We start from the raw sequence: 24413 nt of genomic DNA, 5'->3' as shown, positions 1-24413 counted from the left end.
TAATTTCCAAACTGCATTTTGAATTAATTTGGGTACTTATTTATTATTTAATATCAAAATTTATTGGATGATCCACAACATTTATGCCCATATGCAAAAAGAAATTAGGAAGGGAGCAAATACATTTTCACTGCACTGCCTGTCACCCTGTGAAAACTTTGGCAGCATCACGAAACTCTTTTTTATTTATTTTAACTACAAAAATCATCCTTATTCAATATAATTTTCTCCCCTGATGAACTTCACCCCACCTGGAGTGGCCTGTATTAAATTTAAATTCAACATGAATTGAAAACCAGGATCATAGAAGTCATCTAAATAAGTGGAATGACAGGGAATGAAATTTAAAAGTAGCAATGAGGCTCCTATAGGTTGATATCCGAATATCAGCAAATAGGAAAACATTAACTGCTGGCAGCGGCTGATGTTGACTAATGTGTTTGTAATGAATATTTCACTGTATATTCGGCACAACTAGAGAATAAATACCACAATTTTTTCTCAGTTTTGTATTATTATTATTATTATTATCATTTTAAATATCTCTGCTTAAAAGCTTGTATTCCATTAGTAAAGTTAGATCATTAAGTCAGTACTGAAACACATAATAAAGGACACAGAATTAATATGTATCATTTTAAAAGTTAATGTTATTAATTTGTTGTTGTTGTTGTTGTTGTTGTTTTTTTTACCTAAAATATAATTATTAATTTACAAAAACTACGTACTATGATGATGAACTTTTCCTTCATTTTTTTCTCTCCCATGTCCCTTGCGGGGCTCCGTAACGTACTATGTAATAATCAGGCGAGCTAATTTGATTTTTCTTTGCTTTATCTCTGTCGAGTAGAAAGCAGCAGTAGCAGAAATAGACATGACCACTGGGTGTCGCCAAAGACTTCCGCGGTCCGCTTGACGTTTCCTTTTTCTAACAGCGAAGAACTCCCAACTTCCGGCTTCGGAGCGCCCTTTCGTTGTATTTTGTCCTGAAATTTGGTTGCGAAGGCAACAAAAAAGCTGCCATAATCGCTCAAGTCGAAGCCCCACGGCCGAGAGGTGGATTCGCTGTGATGTTTTGATGTTTACCGACCGAGCGATGTCTGTGGTGTTTGACGGGAGCCCGCTGAAAGCGATGCAGAGCTCACACACTCACACACCGCAGACTGCCCTGAGGTGAGTGGCAGATATGACACAAGAAGTGCATCCGCAAGATTAAGTCCCACAGCACACGTCTCCTGCGTATGAAGAGCAGTGGGGCATACATTTATATTTCTGTGCATGATTAAAGTTAGTGCTTTAATCCTAGAGTGCATGCTTTCACCTTAAAGAAGACAAAACACAGTAAACACCTAAATTTGATTTGATCACTTTGATTACTTTAAAGTCGTATCAAGCTTATGTTTTTACTTATCAGTGAAATAACAAAATATTTTTCATTACGAATACTTTCTGTGCAAGGTTAAAAAAAAAGATTACTTCACTGGATCAAAATTAATCTGCTGCTTTTCTAGTAATAGTTAAGTGTTTTTTCCTTGATGTGACAACAGTTCTTTGGCTGTCTTTTCTTTTAAATGACTAATCAATTAATTAATTGATGAAATAATTATCAGAAGAGTTATGATCAATATAACCTCAACAAGGGCTCAGATTGGGCCATATAAGCTTGAATGGTTCACATATAGTTAAAATGGGACCACAGTCTAAAGTATGTTGGATGGCACGTGACTGATACTTGGCCAACTAATGTTGTTAACGCTGTAAACCTGGACACTAGCAGTGATGTATTCTTAGATCATTATGGCCGTCCTTATCATTTTTAGCTTGTTGGTGAGACACCACTCACTTTCCTCATGTCTACTTTCTCCTTCTCTAGTACCCAGGAACTGTCTCAGGAGATCAAGTCCTTCATCAGTGGCGTTGACACCGTTCAGGGCCGGAAGCTTAGCGTCCGAGAACATGCTCGATGCGCTGTGCGCCTGCTGCGCTCAGTCCCGGCCTGTCGTGGGGCGGTCTTGGAGCATCTGCGAGGCGTGTACGATGAGCATGTGTCCGCCTTCCTGCACAACCTAGAGACGGAGAGTAATGCCAGCACTGGGGTCAGCTCCAACCTGGAGGACATTATACAGGTGTGACTACAAAAATACACCATCATAAAATAAATATGCACATATTGAAGCTAAAAAAGATTTTTAAAGGTAAATTTGTTTTATTATTTCTTTTGTCTGTAGGAGATTCACGCCGTGCTGTCAGAGTTCATCCGTCTCAACCCCCGAGCCTGGGCCCCTCTAGTGTCCACCTGGGCTGTGGATTTACTGGGCCAGCTGAGCAGCAAGCATGCTGGGCGCCGTGTCGCCCCCCACTCCTCCAGCCTCAACGAGCTGCTTCAGCTCTGGATGTCTTGTGCTGCCACTCGATCTCTCATGGAAGCCTACTCTCAGTGTCTGGCTGCAATGCTGGCCTGGTGCCCCGATGCCTGTGTCGATGCTCTTTTGGACACTTCAGTTCAGCACTCCCCTCATTTTGACTGGGTGGTGGCTCACATTGGGTCTGCCTTCCCCGGTACCATCATCAGCCGAGTGATGGCATGTGGACTGAAGGACTTCTGCTCTCATGGTGCTAAGGACCAAGGGCTGCTTGTAATGGGAGTGGATAAAGGCAGCAGAGTGCCAAAGATCGGCTCAGTGGTGGGAATCCTTGGACACCTCGCCGCTCACCACTCCGACAGCATCCGGAAAGAGCTGCTGAGGATGTTCCAGGAGAGTCTCAATCCGTCGAGCCCTCTATCTCCAACCTCATCTTCAACATCCTGGGAAAGCTCCCCTCAGCTTCGTCGTGCTGCGGTGCCGTTTCTCCTGCAGCTGGCAGCAATGTCCCCAAACCTTTTTGGTCCTGTGTCTGCAGAGCTCGTCGAGTTGTTGCGCCCCCCTGTCCTGCTCCAGCTACAGGCCGTGCTGCAGGGCCTCCCCAGAGAGGAACTGGATAACATGCTGGGCCTGGTTGTGCATCTCATTAGCCAGAGCCCTTCGGGAGGGGCCCGGGTACTCAGATTTCTGGCAGACACTGCGACCCCAGCTTCAGTCATTATCTCAGGCCCAACTCCCTCACCTCACGAAGGAGTCCGAGAAGGTTGCGACCGCCTCCTGCAGATGCTGCTCCTGCATCTCCACAAGTTAGTATTCAACCGCACTGATGGAGTTGAGGTCAACCCCCATCACTCTGCTTCCTCACAGCCCCAGAGGGTCATCCCGTTCTTGGAGGAGCTGCAGTCTCACATTGGTCAGCTGTGTGCTGAGACGCTGCGACTGGAGAGGAAGCGTCATCTCTGGCTGCACCAGCTGCTATGTCTGCTCTCAGTTTATGGGGGTCCCAGCACAGCAACTGAGGCCCTCTGCCAGCTGCTCACTCAGGCCCGCAATCCAGAGGAGTTGGCTCTGGCCTGGCAGCTCCACACCACGCTCTCCTCTTGCATGGCAGGCCTCATTCCTGCTGCCATTGCACGTAGCGTGGCGCAGATCCACACGCACACTCTGGGGCCTCGGCAGCTTAGGCAGCTGCTGCTCAACCTGGCTGCAGCCATCCAGAGTCAGGACGAGGAGAGAAGAGGAGCAACAGGTGCTCAGTCCTCCATGGTGGTCCAGGTGGGCTCGGCGGTCTCAGGACACCTCCATGATTTCTGCCCACTTCTTCTCCACGGTGACCCAGCTGTATCTCACGCTGCAGTACGCCTCCTGTCCTGCAGCCCGCTCCCTCGCACCTGCTCCCCAGCACAGCTGCTCCAACTCTCTCGCGCTGCCGTCACTCATTTCTTCCAGGCTCTGCGAAGGAGAGGAGAAGGAGGGAAGGCAGGGAGAGATGGAGGGCAGGCAGGTGAAGCAGTGAACTGCTCCGTTCTTCTACTGTCCCGTTTTGCCGCATACTCTCCTCTTACGCTCAAATCAGTGCTTCAGCAGCTGGTTGAAGGAGCGCTACATAAAGGCAACACTGACCTATTTGGAGGGCAGATCGCAGACATGTCTGGCGCCCCTGTGCCTTCCCCATCTGTGTCGCCTGATGTTGGAGCCTCTTTGCTGGACGTCAACTGTCGGTTTGGTACCACCGTTAATTTTTCAAGTAGTGTGTGGTCTGTGTTTCACGCAGGTGTGATTGGCAAGGGACTAAAGGCTCGCACCATCATACAGCTGCCTGATCCATCCTTAGTCATACAGGTGAGTGTTTAAAGATTGCAGAGCAGTTAAAACTATAAATAGACTAAGGAAGTGGGGTTTTTTTTATGTATTTTTACTGTAAGTTGTGCATAAAAATTATTCGTCCATGTGACTCCTATGAAATGTTCAAACAGAGGAAATAAATCTGTAATAATGTGCATGTTTTCGTCCTCTTTTCTCTGTAGAACATTCAGATTCTGCTGGCAGTTATTGTCAAGTGTTGCAGCTCCTCCGGTCTGAACGGCTCACGATCACCGTCTGACCCCGATGAGCCGCCACCCATCAACGCGGAGGCAGCCAAGGTTGTTGCAGTCACAATAGTGGAAAACGTCTGTCCCGACGTGGCCAATAGCGAGTTATCCTGGCCCCCAGAAGAGCACGCCCGCACCACAGTGGAGAGAGACATCCACATTCGGCGCTGCTTTGAGGCCCACCCTGTGCTCTTCCCTCTGCTTCAGGTCGTTGCGGCTGGACGACCGGCTCTCTGCTACTGCTCAGCGGTGCTCCGAGGCCTCCTGGCCACTCTGTTGGCCCACTGGGAGGCATCTCGCGAGGCATCATCCACAGACTCCCCATGGCACCTCCAGGCTTCCTGCCTCTTGGTGTCCTGCATGGGAGAAGGCCAGCTCCTGCCACCCGTCCTGGCCAACGTCCACGAAGCTTTCCCTCACCTGACTCCCTTCGAGGTGAGGCTGCTGCTGCTGGCTGTGTGGGAGTACGTAAGGGGGAATGGGCCCATGCCCCAGAAGTTTGTCTTCAGCTCGGAGAAGGGCATGTTCTGCAGAGATTTCTCACGGGACGGCGACGTAGCAAGATACGTGGCGCCGATCCACAGCGTGCTACATAAAAACATTGACAGACTGGGGCACCTGTGCTGGCGATTCCAGCTCTGAGGAGTGACGGGGAATAAATAGACTGTAAAATGGAGGGATTACTGTGTTACGGTCCAAGAGCGGACCCCAGAGTTTCAGTCACTGTAGTTCACTACCATATCAGTAGAGGCTTGTGCGCGTGCATACCTTTTTGTACCGTTTTTAGACTTGATACATTTCTAACTGGTGAGAAACACAAATGGCACATGTGTACATAGTGTGCATACAGAATCTGGGATGTAATGTGTTTTAATGTGTCATTTTGGTTCCAAAAATACATTAACTGCTAAATCATTTACAGACTGTTTTGTATAATTTTCACATTGTTTGTGTTCTATAATGGAAACACAACTTTGCTTTCTTGTTGTGTACATGACCTCTTCTTTCAGCTACTTTTCAAAAAATAAACCTTTTGTTCCAGAATTTGACTTAACTTGAGGGTTCCTCGTTGTTGTGATCGTCAGAAAGTTGTATTATTAACAGTTTACAGGCTCTTTTTGTGTTTGAGCTTTGCTAATTTTGATTAAATGTTAAAACAAAAAAAATAACTTGCAAAGAAAGGTTAAGACACTCTAAATAAGGTAAAACAAAAAGACGATTATCAAATCATCAATCCTGGACTTTACAATAGTCTTAAAGTTGTCTTTGAATAACTTTGATTCTACAATTTACAGATAATCTGTATTTCACAAAAAAGAAAAGGTGGATGAAGTGGAGGTAGTCAGTGGAAGCTAGCCATAATATATATGTGTGTGTGTGTGTGTGTGTGAATGGGAGGGAGACAGGTGGAGTGATCAAGGTGGATGAGTTTAAACACCTGGGCTAAACCATCCAAAGCAATGGGCAGTGCACAAGAGAAGGATGACAGAAAGAGTGAAAGGGAAAGTTTACAAGATGGTAGTGAGATCGCAAAAAAGACAGAGGAGGTGGAGCTGGAGGTGGTAGATGATAAGATTTCCATGAGGGGTGATCAGGATGGACAAAATTAGAAGTGAGTAGATCAGAGGAACAGCTCTATGGAGATTAAAAGGGTGAGATAGTTTGTCGCAGAGGGAATGTATTGAGCAAAGGAAGTTAAAGATAGAGACCATAGTGAAGGTTCATGGATGTAGGGAAGGATTACATGCTGAGGATGGAGGCTGATAATCTGTGGCGATCCCGAAAGGGAGCAGCCGATAGAAGAAAAACCGGACCACTGACATGAGGTCCAGAGGGGAAAACACGCCTAAATCATGGACGAGCATTGATCTTTAAGGCGATTACGTCCATTTGTGTTCCGTGTGTGTGTGTGTATACATCTGCCGATCGTTATGATTTATAGCACGGCTGTAGTACAGTTGCACGCATCGGATTGGCTGGAAATGAATCCGGTGGGACAAAGACTCCCATTTGTGCACTTCACTGACTGGAGCCTGGCGATGACGTGTCCGTGCCTGAGAGGATACATTCATACGTTCATCCTCTCTTTACAGCCAGAAAAATAACATAAAGATTAAAAAACATACTCTTTACAGTGTTAACCGCCACATATTGACCTGCTATTTGAAAAACACGCGTAAATATTAGCGCAGTTGCTGAGTATCCTATTTCTTAACGATCTTTGTTGCGGAGTGATTGGGGGCGGAGTCAAGAGGCCGCATAATCAAGATGGCCACCTTCAATGCAAGGTAGGACAAAGCAGTTCCGTTGTTTCATCGCCAATTTATTCTTTTTTTCGAAATATTATCAGTGCGCGGGAGGACAGAGTTTATCATCGTAGTTGCACATCGTATAAGCGTGAAAGCAAACTCACTGTTTCGGGGTTTAACTGCCGCAAAGTCGGAAAATTAATGCGGGAAAAATTCGATATCCCCCTCAATTGAATTGAATTGGATTAGCGACTTGACAGGCTGGCTCTTAGTAAGGTTAGCACCTTATCTTGATCCGGATTGCTTAACGATAACACTGCTGTCAGACAACGGGTGCATTAGTGCGTGTGTAAAAACGTAGACGTTTATTTAATGTTAAATTAAAAATTCTTAGCGGTTTCCTGTTGTATTTTTTCCGTCTTGAGCACTCTCTAGCTAGCCCGCTTAGCTGATTGCGTTAGCTTTTACTGCCTCTTTTCCTTGTCGGCAGTCTGAACACATCCCCTCATCGGGATTTTTACAGTAGGGCTGGGAATGAGTCTTTAATTGCAGGACCAGCGTCTGAGGTGAGGACAATGGGGTGCTTCTTGTTAATATGCGCACCGTGTGCTGGGTGAGGAAATGGGTAATTGTATAGCTGCCTGTCACATCGTTTTAGCACCATGGAGACCAAAGTCCGTCTGTGTGTGCTGTCTGTTACCCAACTCCTGTACTGTAGTTTGGTTAGCTCTGCCAGGCGTTGCATCCAAATGTGATTGCACGCTGAAGCTAATGTTCTTGTCTTTGCTTCCCATTACAGGATGGCGCCTCTCTTGGTAGTCGGGCTGGCTTTGTGCCTCAGCGGGACTTGGGCTGTGGACAAAGGCAATTTCAAGACCTGTGAGCAGAGTGCTTTCTGCAAGTGAGTTCCCAAAAGACAAACTGCTCATGAATAAAGCGGCACATTATTGCAGAGGTTTATAACTGGTGTCGGCTCTTGGTTTGAAATGTTAAACAGGCGTCAGCGAGCTTTGAAGCCTGGAGAGTCTCCTTATCGAGCCCTGCTGGAGACCATGGAGCTGACCAACACCAGACTCACCCTGCAGCTCATCAATGACAACAACAAGGTAGATTACAGAAAGGGGACAACAAACATTTGCACAATCTGTAAAATATGATTTCTCTATATTTCTTTTTTACTTGTTTTTATTGCTTTTATCTTTATTTATCACATTAATAACTGAATTATTAGGCTAACAAATCACTTTTCCCTTGTTTTTATGTTTTTGAACTATCAGCTGAAATAAAAAATGTAAATCCCATTTTCCAGGGTAACCTCTTTGTTATGTGAAATCATAGTGACCCATTGCTAAACCCAGTGTTTTCCTATGCTGTGTTTGTAGAAAATGAGGCACCTGCCTTTGCTTCTCACTGTTCTCATTCTCACTTTGTGCTTGTGTCGCAGGTGCGTCTGTTGCTCGAGCTCTACCGCCTCCAGGGAAACATAACGAGGGTGAAGATTAACGAGCTTAAGCCTCTGAAACCTCGCTATGAAGTCCCAGACGTGCTCATCAGGGAGCCTACCACAGAGCCGTGAGTGTCCTGTGAGGGTTTCATGGGTGGGTGGAGGTTTTGATGTTGGGAGTCAAGCCGAAAACACAAGAACAGGAGGGATACTTATTTCAAAGGATCTTTAAATAGGCAGAGCAACAGAAAATATTTCATGATAACATCAGCTTTTTTAAAGGTTAGGTAAAGTGAGGGTGTGAATTCTGAAATTTCTACTTTGACAAAGATCCGTTAATAAAAGGGATGCCTCTTTTATTAAGGCAACACACAAAGCAACACACACTCAGATGTCACTTAGGAATTATAAGATGAAGAATCTCTCAGATTTTCCTTGTTAAATGAAAGAAAACCCATCATATGGTTCATGGCTTCTCTGCACCTCCTGACTGTGAAGGTGTCAGGTGAGTGAGAACTGAAACTTTGAATAGAAATTCTTCCAGTAAAACAAAAACTTGTAACTGTTTCAGATAATTTCTTCTCTGTCTTACAGCTTATATAAGTATGAAGTTATGATTAATGAGATGATAATAAAAACTATTCAATTTAAGTTCCTGACCTTGCATTTCTTCATCAAAACTAAATCCTCACTTCACATTTCGCTCTCTCTCTTTTTCCTTTCAGCCTATCTGTCTTGTCTCAGGACGAGAATGGTGTGGTGCTGTCCCTGGGGGTGGAGTCTCAGAGAGTCATTATTAGCGCCCGGCCCTTCCGACTGGACATCATGGAAGGAAGCGACGTGCTGATGTCTCTGAACTCACGCGGCCTGCTGGCCTTTGAGCACCTGAGGATGCGCAAGGACACGTGAGAAACCCACGCATGCACACACATTTACAAATGCCAGCCCTCTCTTTGAATCCACGTCGTCACTCCGTGGATGATTTCTGTTTTTGTTCCCATGATATGGTTTGTTTTTTTGAGTATTGTCTCTGACTCGTTGTTCTGTCCTCTTCTCCCCTATCATCCTAGTTTCTCCTATAAAGTAACTAGCACAGTGGCTAGCGTGTGGGATAATATCAAGAGGGTATTCTCTAGGTAAAGACCCTTAAGATTTGTGTGTATTCTGTCCCATGTGCTAATGCTGCCAGTAGTGACATAAAATTTAGGGCCACACATCATATCAACTGCTGTATTTACCCTCAAATAAATGTGATGGAGAGAGAGGGTGTGGGTGAGTGTGTGCATGGTGTTGTTTGATTTTTATTTAGATTAAGGGATCATTCCAGCCCTTCCTCTTAGCATAGCTGTGATAGACCGTCTTTACAATGACCATCAGAAGACCCAGAGAGATTATCTGGCAGTGTCTGCTTTAGGCCTTTTAGTTACTGTCTGCGTAAATCAATGTTTTGTCAGATCAACGTTTGATTAACTGTACTCCTTTAGTATTGCTCTAGCAGCTCGTCTGATAAATTCATCTAACACCGCAACTGCATGACTGACTGGATTTCTCAATCTGTTCTTTTGAATGAATGATTCAGATTTTCACTCTTGCTTAATTTATGGTCAGAGCTAAGTGCAGAAATAATGTTAAGGTCCAGATAAGAGCTATGATGTGGCATTACACACACACCAGGGTTTCCCACAAACTTATTTTAGATCTACCAGAGATTATGTTGCTGCCATACATAGTATAAAAGAGAGGGATAGTATGATGTTTTATAAATCACTGAGATGCTGTTAGGGCTGTTCGATATAACGATATATATTGGATGACGATATTAAAAACGTCTATCGTTTCATTTTACGCTATTGTTTCGTGGTGTCGCAAAATAAACTGTTTACGGCAATATTTTTTTCACCGTTTTGATGGTCACTGTAGTGGCTATATTAATTTCTTAAAATTCTCTCTTTCTCTTATATTTAATATAACCACACTACGGACGGACAAGCGCCTGTTTTTATGCGTTGTCGTTAGCAACAACGACGGTAACAGCATCGCCTTTCCGCTTGTTTATGTTCCACATAAACCTTTCACAATAAAGCTCAAGATCCTGTTGAGACTTTTCAAAATAAACTGAATCACGTGAAGGAGCAGATTATTTACGGGTGAGAATGAAAAAAGAGACGTCAGGTGCTAAAAAATAAACCTTAGACTCAAATGTTAGAACAGGCTTTTCCCCGCAGCACGCCGTGTAATAAATACTCACAAAGAAAACGGCGGCTGTTACAACTTATGTCTAAAAATGTATCGTTTCATGCATCGGTTAAAACACTCGACTCCAGCTACATGAGGCGCAGCTGGAAACACTTCACGCAAGTCGAGCTGCCCGAGATTCACAGAATTTACAGAAAATGTTCCATTTTTGTGATTTTTTTTTTTTTTTTTTTTTTTTTTTTTTTTTTTTTTTTTTTTTTTTTAAATATATCGTTATCGGGACAATAGAATTCTTATATCGGGATATGAGATTTTGGTCATATCGCACAGCCCTAGATGCTGTCACCATCTTGGTGTTTTGAAACCAGATTTGGTTAGAGAGAGGTGGATGATTGTGGATTGAGGGTAACCCTCCTTCCTGACACTTAGCGTGACCAAAATGTAAGCAATTGACTGTAGACTTCAACAGAACTTGAGGTGTTTCTGCAGCCACAGGTTGCAGCGCTTAATGGTGGTCTAGCAAGTTCCAGGTTCACCAGTTGCTACACTGAGCCCATCTAGGCTGCAGAGCATAATAATGACTAACATCACCAAATAGAGTCCAAGACAATGGAGTTACGTTTATCTGCATATAAAATATGTATACGTTAATGTAAGATCATGCATAAACTCACAAACACCCCCTAACTTCTCCTGCCACAAAGTCAGTGGGAGACAGTGCATGTAGTCTGTGTCCTGCCTCTTAGTTCTCAGGCATTACCTCAATTCCCAAACCCAACAGCAACATCTCTCTTTGTGGTTATATTTCAGTTTGTAGTTGTGCGTGTTCTTGGTGTAAGAACTGACATTGGAGCTATTTTAACCAGCAATACAGTGCTTGCTGTCTGCATTAACAGGGTTTTAAGACAAGCTGTTGTTTACACTTATCCCTGGCATGTATATCACTGCAATTCATTTCAAAACTTTGTCGCAAATGTGTGAAGGGTCTTTTGGTGGCTTACTCTTGGTTACTTTCAGTTTATGCCTGATCCACTGGGTACAAGTCCTTTGGGTGTTACGTGCTACAGCCTCTGGAGCTCCTGTACTATAATGTGTAGCTTGAAATAGCCACAAGGCAGGGAGTTGCTCAGTCCCTTTTGTCATTACAGTAATTAATGGTAGATATGGTCAGATGTCAGTGTGGTGACAGCGGGGCAATCACCAACTTGTGTTTGTATGTCCCTTTCCTTGAATCATAGTTTAATTATCCCATATATTACCACCATCACAATATCATCAAGATGGCCTGACTTTGCCAAAGTAACACGCCTTTCTTTTTCCCCATACCCCTCCTCGCGTTGTTCTTTATGCCATGAGCAGTCAGGCAGACCCAGAGGCTGAGAAGAAGGAGGAGGCTGATCCAGCAAACCAAGCAGAGGTACTGCACAATAAAATCCACTCTCTTTCAGTCTTCCCCTCTTGATTTAAAACCACCATTTCACTGCTGCATCTCAGCTAGATCTGAGTAACGTGACTATTTCCCCTGTTTGGCTAACAGACAACAAAGGAAGAGGAAGAGAAAGTAGAAGACGGGATGTGGGAAGAAACATTTAAATCGCACACAGACAGCAAACCTAATGGTAAATCCTACTTGTGATTTCAGTATCGGTATCATAATGTCTGCATGTCAGTGTGTGTGTTCAACCCGAACACACACACTGACATGCAGACATGCCAGGTGGTGAAAAGGTGTTCTCTTTGACTGATGTTGGATGTGTTTGCTCCTCAGGTCCATCTGCTGTTAGTTTAGATTTCTCACTGCCAGGAGTCGAGCATGTTTATGGCATTCCAGAACATGCAGACACTCTCAGACTCAAAACAACAGAGTGAGTGCCACCAGCATTTTACATGTAGAATAGATTTCATTATGAAAAATGCACAGATGTTTTATGCATGCCTGTGTTTGTGTGTTCCAGTAATGGAGATCCGTATCGACTCTATAACCTGGATGTGTTCCAGTATGAACTGTATAACCCTATGGCCTTGTACGGGTCTGTCCCAGTGATGGTAGCCCACAGTGCCCAGCGAACTACAGGCATCTTCTGGCTTAATGCTGCAGAGACCTGGGTGGATATTAGCTCCAATACAGCTGGAAAGGTATGTGGGGGGGGTTGTCATTTCCTCCAAGAAGTCTTGATCTGGATTGTTACTTAAAGTGAATTTTGTTTTCGTTGTTGTTTTTTTGTTTTAGCCATCAGTAATTATATCAAAAATATAAAAGCGTCTTTTGTCGTGCTGCTCTCTTTCCAGACTGTTTTTGGGAAAATGCTAGATTATGTTCAGGGCTCCAGTGAGACACCACAGACAGATGTGCGTTGGATCTCTGAAAGCGGCATCATTGACGTCTTCATTATGCTGGGACCAACTCCTAAAGACGTCTTCTCTCAGTACGCCTCTCTTACAGGTAGGAAGTGTCAATACTGCTGAGACTCTTGTGTAAAGTTGTATACACAAATACCACTAGCATTCATTTAATAGTCTTAATGTTTTAATGGTTCTTATCGAGGGCCTGTTGGGATTTCCTTGTTCGTTAGCAATTGCTTCTGGCCGGGAGCACAGGAGTGGTACCCTCGAGCTAAAACGTCTCGTTTCAGTTAGGCAGTAATCTACTGGGCTGTATGAAGGCCCAATACACGATAAAAAAATCTTATGTTGAACTCTGACTATTCAAGGATACAATCTATTTTGCTATTTTTATTTATTTTTTTTAGCTTAAAATGAGCAGTCCAATTTATTCAGATTTGTTTTGATATCTCTTATTCATAAGAAATATTCCAGTCTCCTTAGTTGTAATAATGTTTATTAGATTCATTTTTTTAGCCTAGGTAAGCAGCTGATTGTAATCTGCAGAGTATTAATTAATACTGAGACAGTTTTTCAGTGAACCCAATAATTATATTTGGTTCACAAATTCCCTCTATTTGAGATTGCTGGTAAATTTAAACAGAAGTGATTAAAATCAGTGGTGATTCATGAAAGCGTCTGCTCAAACGTATTGTATTTCAAGTCAAATTTTTATTAATCTTTTATATTATTGATCCACTGCCTAATGCCAGTAATAAAACTACCAAATTTGAATAACAGCTCTTGACTGGCCTCTTCCTTGTGGTTATCAGGCACTCAGTCTTTCCCTCCCCTGGCTTCCCTGGGATACCATCAGTGCCGCTGGAATTACAATGACCAGGAGGACGTGAAGTCGGTCGATGCCGGCTTTGACGAGCACGACATCCCCTATGACTTCATCTGGCTTGATATAGAGCACACCGATGGGAAGCGCTACTTCACCTGGGATCCGCACAAGTTTGCGACCCCGAAGGAGATGCTGCAGGGTCTCATGGACAAGAAGCGCAAGGTACAGATGGAAATATGACGATCACAGTGATATGATGCACAGTTTGATGGGTGTCTGGCCAGAACTTCACTTCACTTCTTTTTTTTTTTCTTTTTTTTTTTTACTCTTCTAGATGGTTGCTATTGTGGACCCCCACATTAAAGTAGACAGCAACTACAAGATCCATAATGAAATCCGCACTCTGGGTTTCTATGTCAAGAATAAAGATGGTGGCGACTATGAAGGCTGGTGCTGGCCTGGTAAGAGAGTGAGAACTCCACATCAGTATTTCTTTATCAAACATGAAATATTTCTCTAATATTTGTTCTCTTTGTTTTTCCTTGGGTTGGATGACATCTGTTAGGAAGTGCCAGTTATCCAGACTTCACTCGTGCAGACATGAGAGCCTGGTGGGCCAGCATGTTTGCCTACGATCAGTATGAGGTGAGCCTTGAAGACATGAAGTTGCTAATCTGCAACTAAAAGTTTACCTATTGAAGATACAGCGTGACTCCTGTGTAACTGATATATGATGCTTTTGTTACATTTTTGTTTTAGTAAACAAAATTTATTTAATATATTCTCACATGAAACTGAACCACCTGAGCTTTCCACAGTTGGCTTGTAACTGAATATTCATTCAAGCTTGAACTTTTTAGGAGCAAAAATAAATAAATAGATTTTCCATAAATTTGTTTAATCTCATCTCAAAATGAAATCTAATCTGTTCACTCTCCAGGGCACCATGGAGAACCTGTATACATGGAACGACATGAATGAGCCATCAGTCTTCAATGGGCCGGAGGTCACTATGCACAAGGATGCAATGCATGGATCCTGGGAGCATCGTGATATACACAACCTGTATGGTTTATATGTGGTGAGTGTATTTCACTGTGACCTTTCTCATTAATAATTTTTTTTTAGAGAACCTATAGATTATTTGGAGTTTGTTACTTTGTTGGAGGACAGATAATCGTTGGCATCCTTTTATTACCTCTTACTGAAAATAAAACTCCTTTAAAAAGGAATAAGAGATCCTAAAGTTGTATTTGGTAACTTACTGTAAATGTTAGTCTGTTTTCCTCTTATTTATCGATCTCTTTATTATCGACAGCAAATGGCCACGGCGGAGGGTTTGATCCAGCGGTCAGGAGGAGTTGAACGACCATTTGTCCTGACCAGGGCCTTCTTCGCTGGGTCTCAGCGCATCGGTGAGCCATTTTCTTTCTTTACTTTCTTGCCTGCTCTAATGTAGACGTGGCATCACACGTCGAACAGCTGACGTTTACAGGATGCAGTCTTCTTTGTTTACATTTGGCGTTGGCTAGACCAAACACCACTTTAAGTTTGTTCAGACTGAGCCGTGAAAGGACCCTCGACTCTTGGACAGTAAAATTATCAATGCTCATAAAATCCAATTTACTTTTCATAACAAAAAGAATTGGGTGTTGCATTATCTTGTGTGTTAAGGTTTGTTTTTTGGCTCTTAGGTGCTGTGTGGACAGGAGATAATGCTGCTGAGTGGGACCACCTGAAAATATCCATCCCCATGTGTTTGAGTATGGGCCTGGTTGGAATCTCTTTCTGTGGAGGTGAGTGCAACCCTCCTAGGTTCTCTGGTCAGCTTACAATGGCCATCGTGTTCAGTTTCATTCTCAGCATCAAGAGCCAAATGCAACTCTTGATGCTGCTGCAAATTTTTTGTTTTGTTTTTTCCCCCCTTTGCCTCATTTAATGTTTTGCCCTCTGTCAGATAACTGTTCGAACCTGATTTAACTTAATTCTTAAGGCTGAAACGCTGCTCTGCTGCCACACTGGAGACTGAAATTACCACCATCATTACAGCTAGAGGTTTATAATCCAGGCCCAGAGAAGTGATCAGAAGTCATCAAAGCTCTGAGTGTGGGACTTTCCAAACCTGGAGGCAGCATTTCTAGTTCTCAGTCCTCAGATTTTCCTTTCCTTTTTATTTATAGTACTTACAAAGTCTTGATGTTTATGAAACCTCAAATGTGGAACAGAACAATGCTTTAAAAAACCCTTTATTTGCTACCTTTTAATATTTAGCTATACTGCAGCTTTCAAATAGGTGTGAGTGTGCAGCATCGAACTTGAACACAGCAGTAAAACAGGACTGAATTTTGAAAGGGGAAAATGCATTCATTCAGATCAGTTTTACGTAATTGTTTTGACTAATATACAAATCCCTTGGGTGTTTGGTAAGGTTGTCATGGAAATGGGCATGAGGCATTACCATGGTGAGCCCATATTCCCATGTTAAATCAGCTGCAGTCACATAAATATTGATTTGGTACAAAATCCGCTTTAAGAGTTGAGCTCTAAACACGGATTATTTCAAGAAGTTTGTGTCGTGCCGTTTTGCGTTGTCAACCGAGGCTATAATGTCCCTCTCTGTCTCACAGCTGACATCGGTGGCTTCTTCAAGTCTCCCAGCACTGAACTGCTTGTGCGTTGGTACCAGGCGGGTGCTTACCAGCCATTCTATAGAGCCCATGCCCATCTGGACACGCCCCGCCGCGAGCCCTGGCTGTTTGGTCCAGAAAACACTGCACTGATCCGTGAAGCCGTGCGCCAGCGCTACACCTTCCTGCCCTACTGGTACCAGCTGTTCTACCGCGCACATGTGACGGGAGAGCCCGTCATGAGGTGATGATTTTGGTTAACCTGTATGTATTGACTGTCTATCCACAGATAATTGTACTCTGAAGAGGCCTCATTTGAGCAAACTGCTGTTTAAAATTTATCTAATATGTCAACTAATTTTAAGGCAGTTATTTGATTGCTTTTAGAGTTTATAAATAAGAGTGATGCATAATACCACACGAAAAGACAGTGTATTCAAGTAGTTACTGCAATGTGCTGTAAGACAGAGGTGAATATTACTTTCCCAATCAAGAGAAATGGAATTTCAAATCGGGAAAGAAAAAAATCCTTTATTTGGGTTATATATCAGGTTATAAAAATATATTGCAGTGTGGCTGATTTGTGTAGTATATTGTGATGCAGATGCAAATATTGTGTTCATGTCTATTGCAGACCTCTGTGGGTGGAGTATCCTCAGGATCTGGCTACTTTTGCTCTGGAAGACGAGTACTTAATTGGTGAGACACATAACCAAATTTGAGGCCTTCAGTATTCATCAAGCATCCACAGTGATAACTGCAGTTTGTCATTGAAAGATCCCCCTGAGTGATCTGGGATTAAAAGCTACCCAAAGTAATCCTTTAACAGGTTCTTCTACAGAAACCTTGCTGAACTAAGGCTCCCTTATGTTCAAAAATGCAATGATCCTTAGTGGAAATTTATTTATGTCACCTTATTGCGCTTTCCTCTCATGCGACTCACCTGATGCATCAATTGATTGTGTTGTCGTGATTAGGGCTGTTTGATATAACGATATGTATTGGATGACGATATAAAAACGTCTATCGTTTGTTTCGTGGTGTCGCAAAATAAACTGTTTACGGCAATATTTTTTCATCGTTTTGATGGACACTGTAGTTGCTATATTAATTTCTTAAAGTTCTCTCTTTCTCTTATATTTAATATAACCACACTACGGACGGACAAGCGCCTGTTTTTATGCGTTGTGGTTAGCAACAATGACGGTAAAACCATCGCGTGTCCGCTTGTTTATTGTAAAAGGTTTATGTGGAACATAAAGCTCAAGATCCAAAATAAACTGAATCACGTGAAAGAGCAGATTATTTACAGATGAGAAGTAAAAAAAGAGCCGCCAGGTGCTAAAAAATAAACCTTAGACTCAAACGTTAGAACAGGCTTTTCCCCGCAGCACGCCGTGTAATAAATACTCACAAAGAAAACGGCGGCCGTTACAACATATCTAAAAATGTATAGTTTCATGCATCGGTTAAAACACTCGACTCCAGCTACATGACGCGCAGCTGGAAACACTTCCCGCAAGTCGAGCTGCCCGAGATTCACAGAATTTACAGAAAATGTTACATTTTTGCGATTTATATCGTTATCTGGACGATATAATTCTTATATCGGGATATGAGATTTTGGTCATATCGCACAGCCCTAGTCGTGATGTGTGATTTGAGTGTGGTGCTCTGTAAGTGATTTACCAAATGGCACTTTAAACCCACACTTAGGACTACATGCAACACAAGACTGTTCAACACCACATCAAATGACAGGAAGTGTAACAAGGTGACAGAGCTATGGTTGCACTGACACAAACAAATGGTTTGTCAGGTGAGCAGCTAACGGGGACAGTCTGATGCTCAGACCGGTCTTGTCACAGCTGAAGTTACAGTTCAAAGTTGGGGAGGAAAAAAGTCACAAGTCGACACGCATGTGAACATGATTTTGGCTAAAATATAACCTCCTATGTAGCTTCCCTCAGTTTTTCTTTCCAGCTGACAAACTTACTGCTTTAGGTCACTGTTTTCCCTTCTCTATAAATCATGTTTTGGAAGTACAGGTTGTGTAGTGGGGGTACACTATTATTTATGTTATAGAGTTATCTACAACTTGCTTCTGCTGCCATCAGGTGGCCAAAAATACCTGTTATCTCGGTTTAAATTGACTTCTAATGTTCAGACACTTGAATTAGAAAATCTGTGCAGCTGTGCCTGTCTGTGCGGTGGTGCTTCACTTTGTCAATATGACAAATGAGGATAAAACCCTGAATCCAGTTGTTCCAGTCAGGCAGGCATGTTTTGAAATGGTTGGCACTTCCCCTGACGTCATTTTAATTCTGCCTCAGGACGAGACTTGCTGGTGCACCCAGTTGTTGAGGAGGGAGCCAGAGGAGTCACTGCCTACCTGCCTGGCAAAGATGAGGTAAGAGGAAGAAACGGAGGCTTTTATTTTGACACACGTATCTTTGATCTTTTCAGACGGGCGTATCTTAATGTGTGTGAACATGTGTTATCAGGTCTGGTTCGATGTCCACACCTTCCAGAAACACAACGGAGCCCAAAACCTTTACATTCCCGTCACCATGAGCTCTGTAAGTGTCAAACTCTCAGCTTAACTTTTTTTTTTTTTTTTAAGCTCAATGTATTTTTTTATCACATTTCTCATTAGTAGCCTTGGTGTTTTGTTGTTAGATCCCGGTTTTCCAGCGCGGCGGTTCCATAATTCCCAGGAAGCTTAGAGTCCGCAGGTCCTCCACCTGCATGGAGCATGACCCCTACACTCTCTATGTGGCTCTTAATCTCCAGGTAACTGAACTGCACATCCTCTGTTGCTACAGTGCTAAGTAATGTTGAGATGTTAATGACAAGTTTTAACCATTTATTTAATGCATTATTTATTTTGATAGAGAACTGCAGATGGTGAGCTCTACATAGACGATGGCCATACCTTCAACTATGAAAAGAAGGAGTTCATCTACAGAAAGCTTACCTTTGCCAGCAAAGTCCTCTCTTCTGTGTGAGTGACGGATATGTTATCAAAATTCTCTGAATAAAATATAAAAAAAACCATGATGTCACTATAGTTACACTTTTAATAGTCTCAGAAATGTTACATTATAAAATATAAACACAGTGAAACTGAAGAAACGTTTCCACATGCTGTGCCAATCTATTCATGGACAATTTCTTTAATCTTAAATCTGTTATTGCTATGTATTTAACTCTGTGCCTGCCTGATCCACAGTAACCTTGCTCCTGATGCCAAGTTTACTACCGATTCCTGGATTGAACGTATTATCGTACTGGGAGCCAGTAAACCCAGCAAAGTTACCCTTAAGACTGCTGGTAAGTGCTTGATATGAAATCATCTTCAGTTCGAATCTGCATGTTGAAGCTCCTTTCAAATGTTTTAAATGTAAGCATTTACTGGTAAACACTCATGGAATTAAAAACATTGTGATGTGTGCCATTAAAGTGGGATATAAGATAAAAAGGGATGTACTGGGTGAAATTTCATGCTCCAGATTTGTATCTTTATGCTAAAGTAGATTTGCATGAAACAGTTATAAATAGTCACTATTTAGCTTTTGATAGGCCTTGGATGCAGCTCCTCAATTTATCCAGTGCTTGAAGTAAGCCACCTTTCTCATGCCCCTCACAAATAGAAAGTTTGAACATGAGGTGGGTGGGGCTTCTCAATGACATGCAGATTCAGGACCAGGAAAAACTGTACAGACAACACTCTGAAGCCTGAGGATATTTGTTTATGCTACGACCGTGTTTAGTCTGAGCATCAACAACTGAAACGGGCAATGGATGACCAAAAATAAGGGAAAGGATCATGGATATTCACCATTTTCTACTCTTTGCTGATTTCCCCTTATTTAGTTTCATGCTGTTTAAGTTGTTTTCAAACTCTTATTCAGATGGGATGGCAGCTTTAGGATCTGAAAGATTTAAGATGTGAAAATTGGCAATCTGTTATGGATTTATGTGAAAAATATGCAGCTTCTAAACTTAAAATCCCCTGATGTTTGTTTTCTTACTTTTTTGTTTGTTTACAGATGGCCAAGAGAAGCAGCTGGAGTTCGATTTTGACGCCTCCATGTCTGTTCTGACCGTCCGTAAGCCCGGCATGAACGCAGGGGCCGACTGGACCGTGACATTTCAGTAATCGTGAAAGATGAAAGAGGAGGAAGCAGGAGGGGGGAAAATGACTGATTTGAACCGAAAGTGAGCAGAGGGAGAGAGAGGGAAATAGAAAAAAGGCACTAATACCCATAACTAACTAAAACAGAGTAAGATAGGCAACATGGTGGGGGGTAAAAAGGATACACAAGACACTGATTACACGCACACAGAGATTCATGTATACCTGTTAGTCGATCTGAGCCACTTTACTTCTCAGCCATTTCCCTTGTGTTCACACTCTAATAGGTAACAGAGAGAGTTCAGGGTTATTGCTAGATGAACAATTATGTTTTGTCACATTGCTTGATCTGTTTGATTCATGTCATTGTTAGGAATCTTTGGGGTAAGACAGAAACTTTTTTGTTTTGTTTTTTCGTCCACTTCATTTTCCATCCAGTTTGCCTCAGAAAAAAAACCCCAAACCAATCCACTGTTTTCCATTTAAAATAAAGGTTCACATTCAAAGCCTCCATCTGCTGCTGATCCTCATTGAAAACTCTTTTCATTCCTCTTTTAAGAAAAGCACTTAAATTGACTTAGATTCAGGCTGTCTTTGTTTGTTCCCTGTATTGCAGAATTTGTGCACATGGTTAATCAACCGGCACCAATCTGGTTACTTACCTGCTGCTCAGTGAGGGGATTTGCAGCTGTTGTTTAGAACAAAGTTGGCAATGGGAATCACTTCAGGGGACTGAACCACTGACAATTTGTGGCTCATTCTGTTGATGTGCTTTCATTGTTTTCATTTTTTTGTTTTCCTGCATTGTTCAAGAGATTTTCCTTAAATGCACTTAAAGAAGAATGAGAACTGAAATGATTCTGTGGAGGTGGGTTATGCTCCACCTAGTCAAATGATCTGACCTTTTTGTTGTAGTTTTGTTCTAGGAAGGTTGTGTTTTTGTTTTTTTTTGCTTGATTGCTTTTATGATCACAACCATACGCTTAGTTGCATTTTTGTTGGTGATGAACTGGTGGAAATGGAAGTGAAGGATCGGACTTCAGCTCTCAAAGTTGTCAGATGTACTTTAAAAAGATGAGACCAAGTGAAAATAAAATTGATCAAATGTAAACCTATTGCCTTCTATGAGTCAGTAATTCATAAATGTTTCTTTATATGCGCCTGGTCCTGTTTCATATTCTGAGTGGAGTATCACTTCTAAAGCAGCCAACTGGATATGGTGGTATGCATTATATTAAACCTACACCGACTAGATTCTTTAATAGGTGCGCATATTCAACTGTTAATGCAAGTGTCTAATCTACTAATCACATGGCAGGAACTCCTTACATTTAGGGATGTAGACATGGTAAAGATGGGCTGTAGAGTAGAGCATCAGAATGGCACTAAAAGCTGATAGAGAAGAAACAGTAATCTAATAACTGCTTATTACAATCAACCATGTTAACGCTAATTATCAAGTATCTTACTTGCTATTTGACAGTGGAAAGAGGTCAGGGGGCTCTCATCTCTTTTTGGCTGCCTAAAACATTGAACCTTGAAGCAGAAGAACATGTATGGCTGTGTTCAGAAAAATGGTAGTTACTGGAATCAGGGCTGGACTGGGACAAAAAATCAGCCCGGGCATTTTGACTAGAGACCGGCCCACCAGGTATTATAGGAAAAACCATAAAGCCTTTGAATGAAAACAAATGTCGTTGTGACAGTGATGTACACTGTCTTGTTGGTACATGTGTATCAATCTAATAAACTTAAACCTACATCATCCTCCCTATGGTATTCTAAACAGTACTTAGCCGAAACCCAAAGACTGCTTGGTTGAGTTAACTTCCTGGGCCCTGTTTCAGGAAGCCGGTTTGGAAAACTCAGAGTGAAAAACGACACTCACGGTTGAGTAACCCCGAACTGTCCAACTCGGAATATTCGGTTTCAGAAAGGCTGATAACAATTAGTTCAGTCAACGCGGAGTTGCTTTAACCCCAAGTGAAGCGCGCGGACGAGGATACATAAAGCCCTGATAAGCGGAGCACAGATTAAGCGAGTCACCATGGAGACGGAGGGAAAGAAGGCGCGGTCAATGTATTTCACAGCGCTTGAGGCCGAAATTCTGATGGCAGCATATGCCGATAACATGCAAATTCCGCGGAAAAAAGTAACACAGCCACAGCTGCAAAAGAAAGAGAGCATGCATGGCAAAACATAGCCGACAGAGTCAATGCGTGAGTGTTAATTTAAATATTGATCTAGGGATTTCCACCCATTTAACACGTTATTTTATCATATGTTATTTTATTTGTTATTTTATACATTTTATTTTGTGATGTGATGTGAGCGCAGGTGCAACCCAACAGGCCCCAAACGTTCCTGGCAGCAAGTAAAAATGAAATATAAAAATATAGTCCAAACAGGTGAGGTGTAATTGTATTATGAGCCATAGTGCTTGGTCTGTTTGTCCGATGTAAATCAATTGCAGTTAGAGGCTACATTAATTTTCTTTCTGTAAGCACTTATTGAAATTATCTGAGCACATTACAAGTACATATTTGCTTACTCTGTATGCTCAAATGTGGCCCGTTATAGCCAACAGAAAAAAGCGGAGGCCCGAAAAACAGGTGGGGGTCCTCCACCACCACCACTCACAGAGGCTGAGCAGTTGGCCCTCAGCCAAAACAGTGGGCGCCCTGTGGCTGAAGGCATCTCTGCGGGGACATCCTCTGAGGCAATAACCCCGCAAGACACAAGTGCCTACATAAGGGGTAAATTCAAAATAATACATGATGTGCATACATCCTTTCTTCACAGTCACCTTTGCAGTGCTACTCATTCATTTGATAAACTCTTTACCATAATGGATTATTTTGTAGTGAAGTTATTTTCCGACTGATTTTGCCTTCCCTCAGTCTTGGTTGTCTTTGAGAGCATAATGACAATGAAGTGTAAGGTGATTGGTATGTTTGTTAATTGCCATTTGGTCCCTTGTAAGTTATAAGTGACCTGTATAAACCTCATATTCTATCAGTTGATGGTGGTGGTGTACTGCATCTGGTGCAGCCTCCTGTTGAGCCAGACCAACATGCAGTTGTGAGTAATACTCCACAGATTATATGAGTTTACAGTAGAACAGCAATGTTGTCTATTTCTTTACTACAGGAAAATAATGAAGAAACATTGACAGCTGTTACAGAGGAGGAAGCAACAGAGACACTTTATGAGGTTTACATCTTTTAATACTTTGTGTACAGGAAATACAGGCGACCAATAAAGCCAGTTGAACAAAAAATCTGTTTATTCTTCTTTCAACATGTTGAGGTGATGGGTCAAAAGAAATGATTGTGACATATGGTGTCTCTGACTGCGCTTCCATCTTGTATGTCCGTGGGAGGGTCAGGATGTTCATGGTTTGGATCACTGCTGATGTTTGGTTCAGAAGGACAGTGTTCTCCTCTAATTGTGGCAATGTTGTGAAGAATCACACATGCCACAATAATGTCACATGCCCTTTCTGGGGTGACCCTGAGTCTTTGCAGGCACTGGAACCGGGCCTTAAGCATTCCGATAGTCATTTCAATTCTGGCTCTTGTCCTGCAATTAGCCAGATTATATCGCTGCTGTGGGCCCGGTTCAGGGTCAGGGTAAGGGGTAAGCAAATAGGGTAAACATGGATACCCCCTATCACCAAGCAAGTAGCCAGTGAACTCTCCTAAGACAGAAGGATACACTTCAGTTCAAATGTCCCTGAAGCAATTGGTCTTTATATATTTTAAAGTATTCTCAACTCACCATGTCCAAATTTTGTGCTCAGTGTACATTCACGGAATATTTGTGAGTCATGGACAGAGCCTGGCCACTTGGCTTCCACATTTGTGATAATGTTGGCAGCATCACATATGATCTTCACAGTGCAGAGAACACAAATTAGCATCCATTACTATAATGAAATAATTTGTTAGTTTGACATGCTACAGGGAACTATGTACCTGTACATTAATGCTGTGGAAAGACTTCCTGTTCACATAGTCTCCTTCATTTACTGAAGGAGCAATGATTGGAATGTGAGTGCCATCTGTACAGCCAATCACGCCTGGGAACCCTGAAAATAAATGTGCAATTTAAGTAGTAGTCCAAGTATCACCA

General features: G+C 42.5%; 2 protein-coding genes across 4 annotated transcripts; both read left to right on the top strand.

Annotated features, from left to right (window-relative positions):
* The first annotated feature begins 958 nt into the window (after positions 1-958).
* Positions 959-5258, top strand: ints5 (integrator complex subunit 5). The gene is made up of 4 exons (XM_085372169.1): positions 959-1173; positions 1874-2126; positions 2229-4205; positions 4391-5258. Exons 1-4 carry the CDS (start codon positions 1079-1081, stop codon positions 5096-5098), a joined length of 3033 nt encoding a protein of 1010 aa, XP_085228295.1. The 5' UTR covers positions 959-1078; the 3' UTR covers positions 5099-5258.
* A 1450-nt stretch (positions 5259-6708) lies between these two features.
* ganabb (glucosidase II alpha subunit b) lies at positions 6709-21360 on the top strand. Of its 3 annotated transcripts, none has more exons than XM_085372149.1 (25): positions 6709-6744; positions 7505-7606; positions 7703-7811; positions 8150-8277; positions 8875-9054; positions 9220-9285; positions 11705-11762; positions 11883-11964; positions 12114-12210; positions 12301-12481; positions 12635-12788; positions 13501-13736; positions 13849-13975; positions 14080-14159; positions 14455-14595; positions 14833-14929; positions 15209-15310; positions 16142-16385; positions 16776-16840; positions 18475-18551; positions 18646-18720; positions 18821-18934; positions 19036-19145; positions 19374-19474; positions 20194-21360. In XM_085372149.1, exons 1-25 carry the CDS (start codon positions 6725-6727, stop codon positions 20301-20303), a joined length of 2856 nt encoding a protein of 951 aa, XP_085228275.1. In that variant the 5' UTR covers positions 6709-6724; the 3' UTR covers positions 20304-21360. The 3 variants fall into 3 exon arrangements, with proteins under 3 accessions (XP_085228275.1, XP_085228266.1, XP_085228283.1); XM_085372157.1 differs by lacking the exon at positions 6709-6744 and adding an exon at positions 7212-7271; XM_085372140.1 differs by lacking the exon at positions 9220-9285.
* The last annotated feature ends 3053 nt before the right edge of the window (positions 21361-24413 follow it).

This window comes from Diplotaxodon limnothrissa, linkage group LG2, assembly GCF_057381915.1.
Source record: "Diplotaxodon limnothrissa isolate DT_005_m linkage group LG2, D_limnothrissa_male_GT1.1, whole genome shotgun sequence".
Classification (NCBI taxonomy): Eukaryota; Metazoa; Chordata; class Actinopteri; order Cichliformes; family Cichlidae; genus Diplotaxodon; species Diplotaxodon limnothrissa.
Note: the sequence above shows the minus strand (reverse complement) of the source record. Positions and strands in the feature narration are given on the sequence as shown.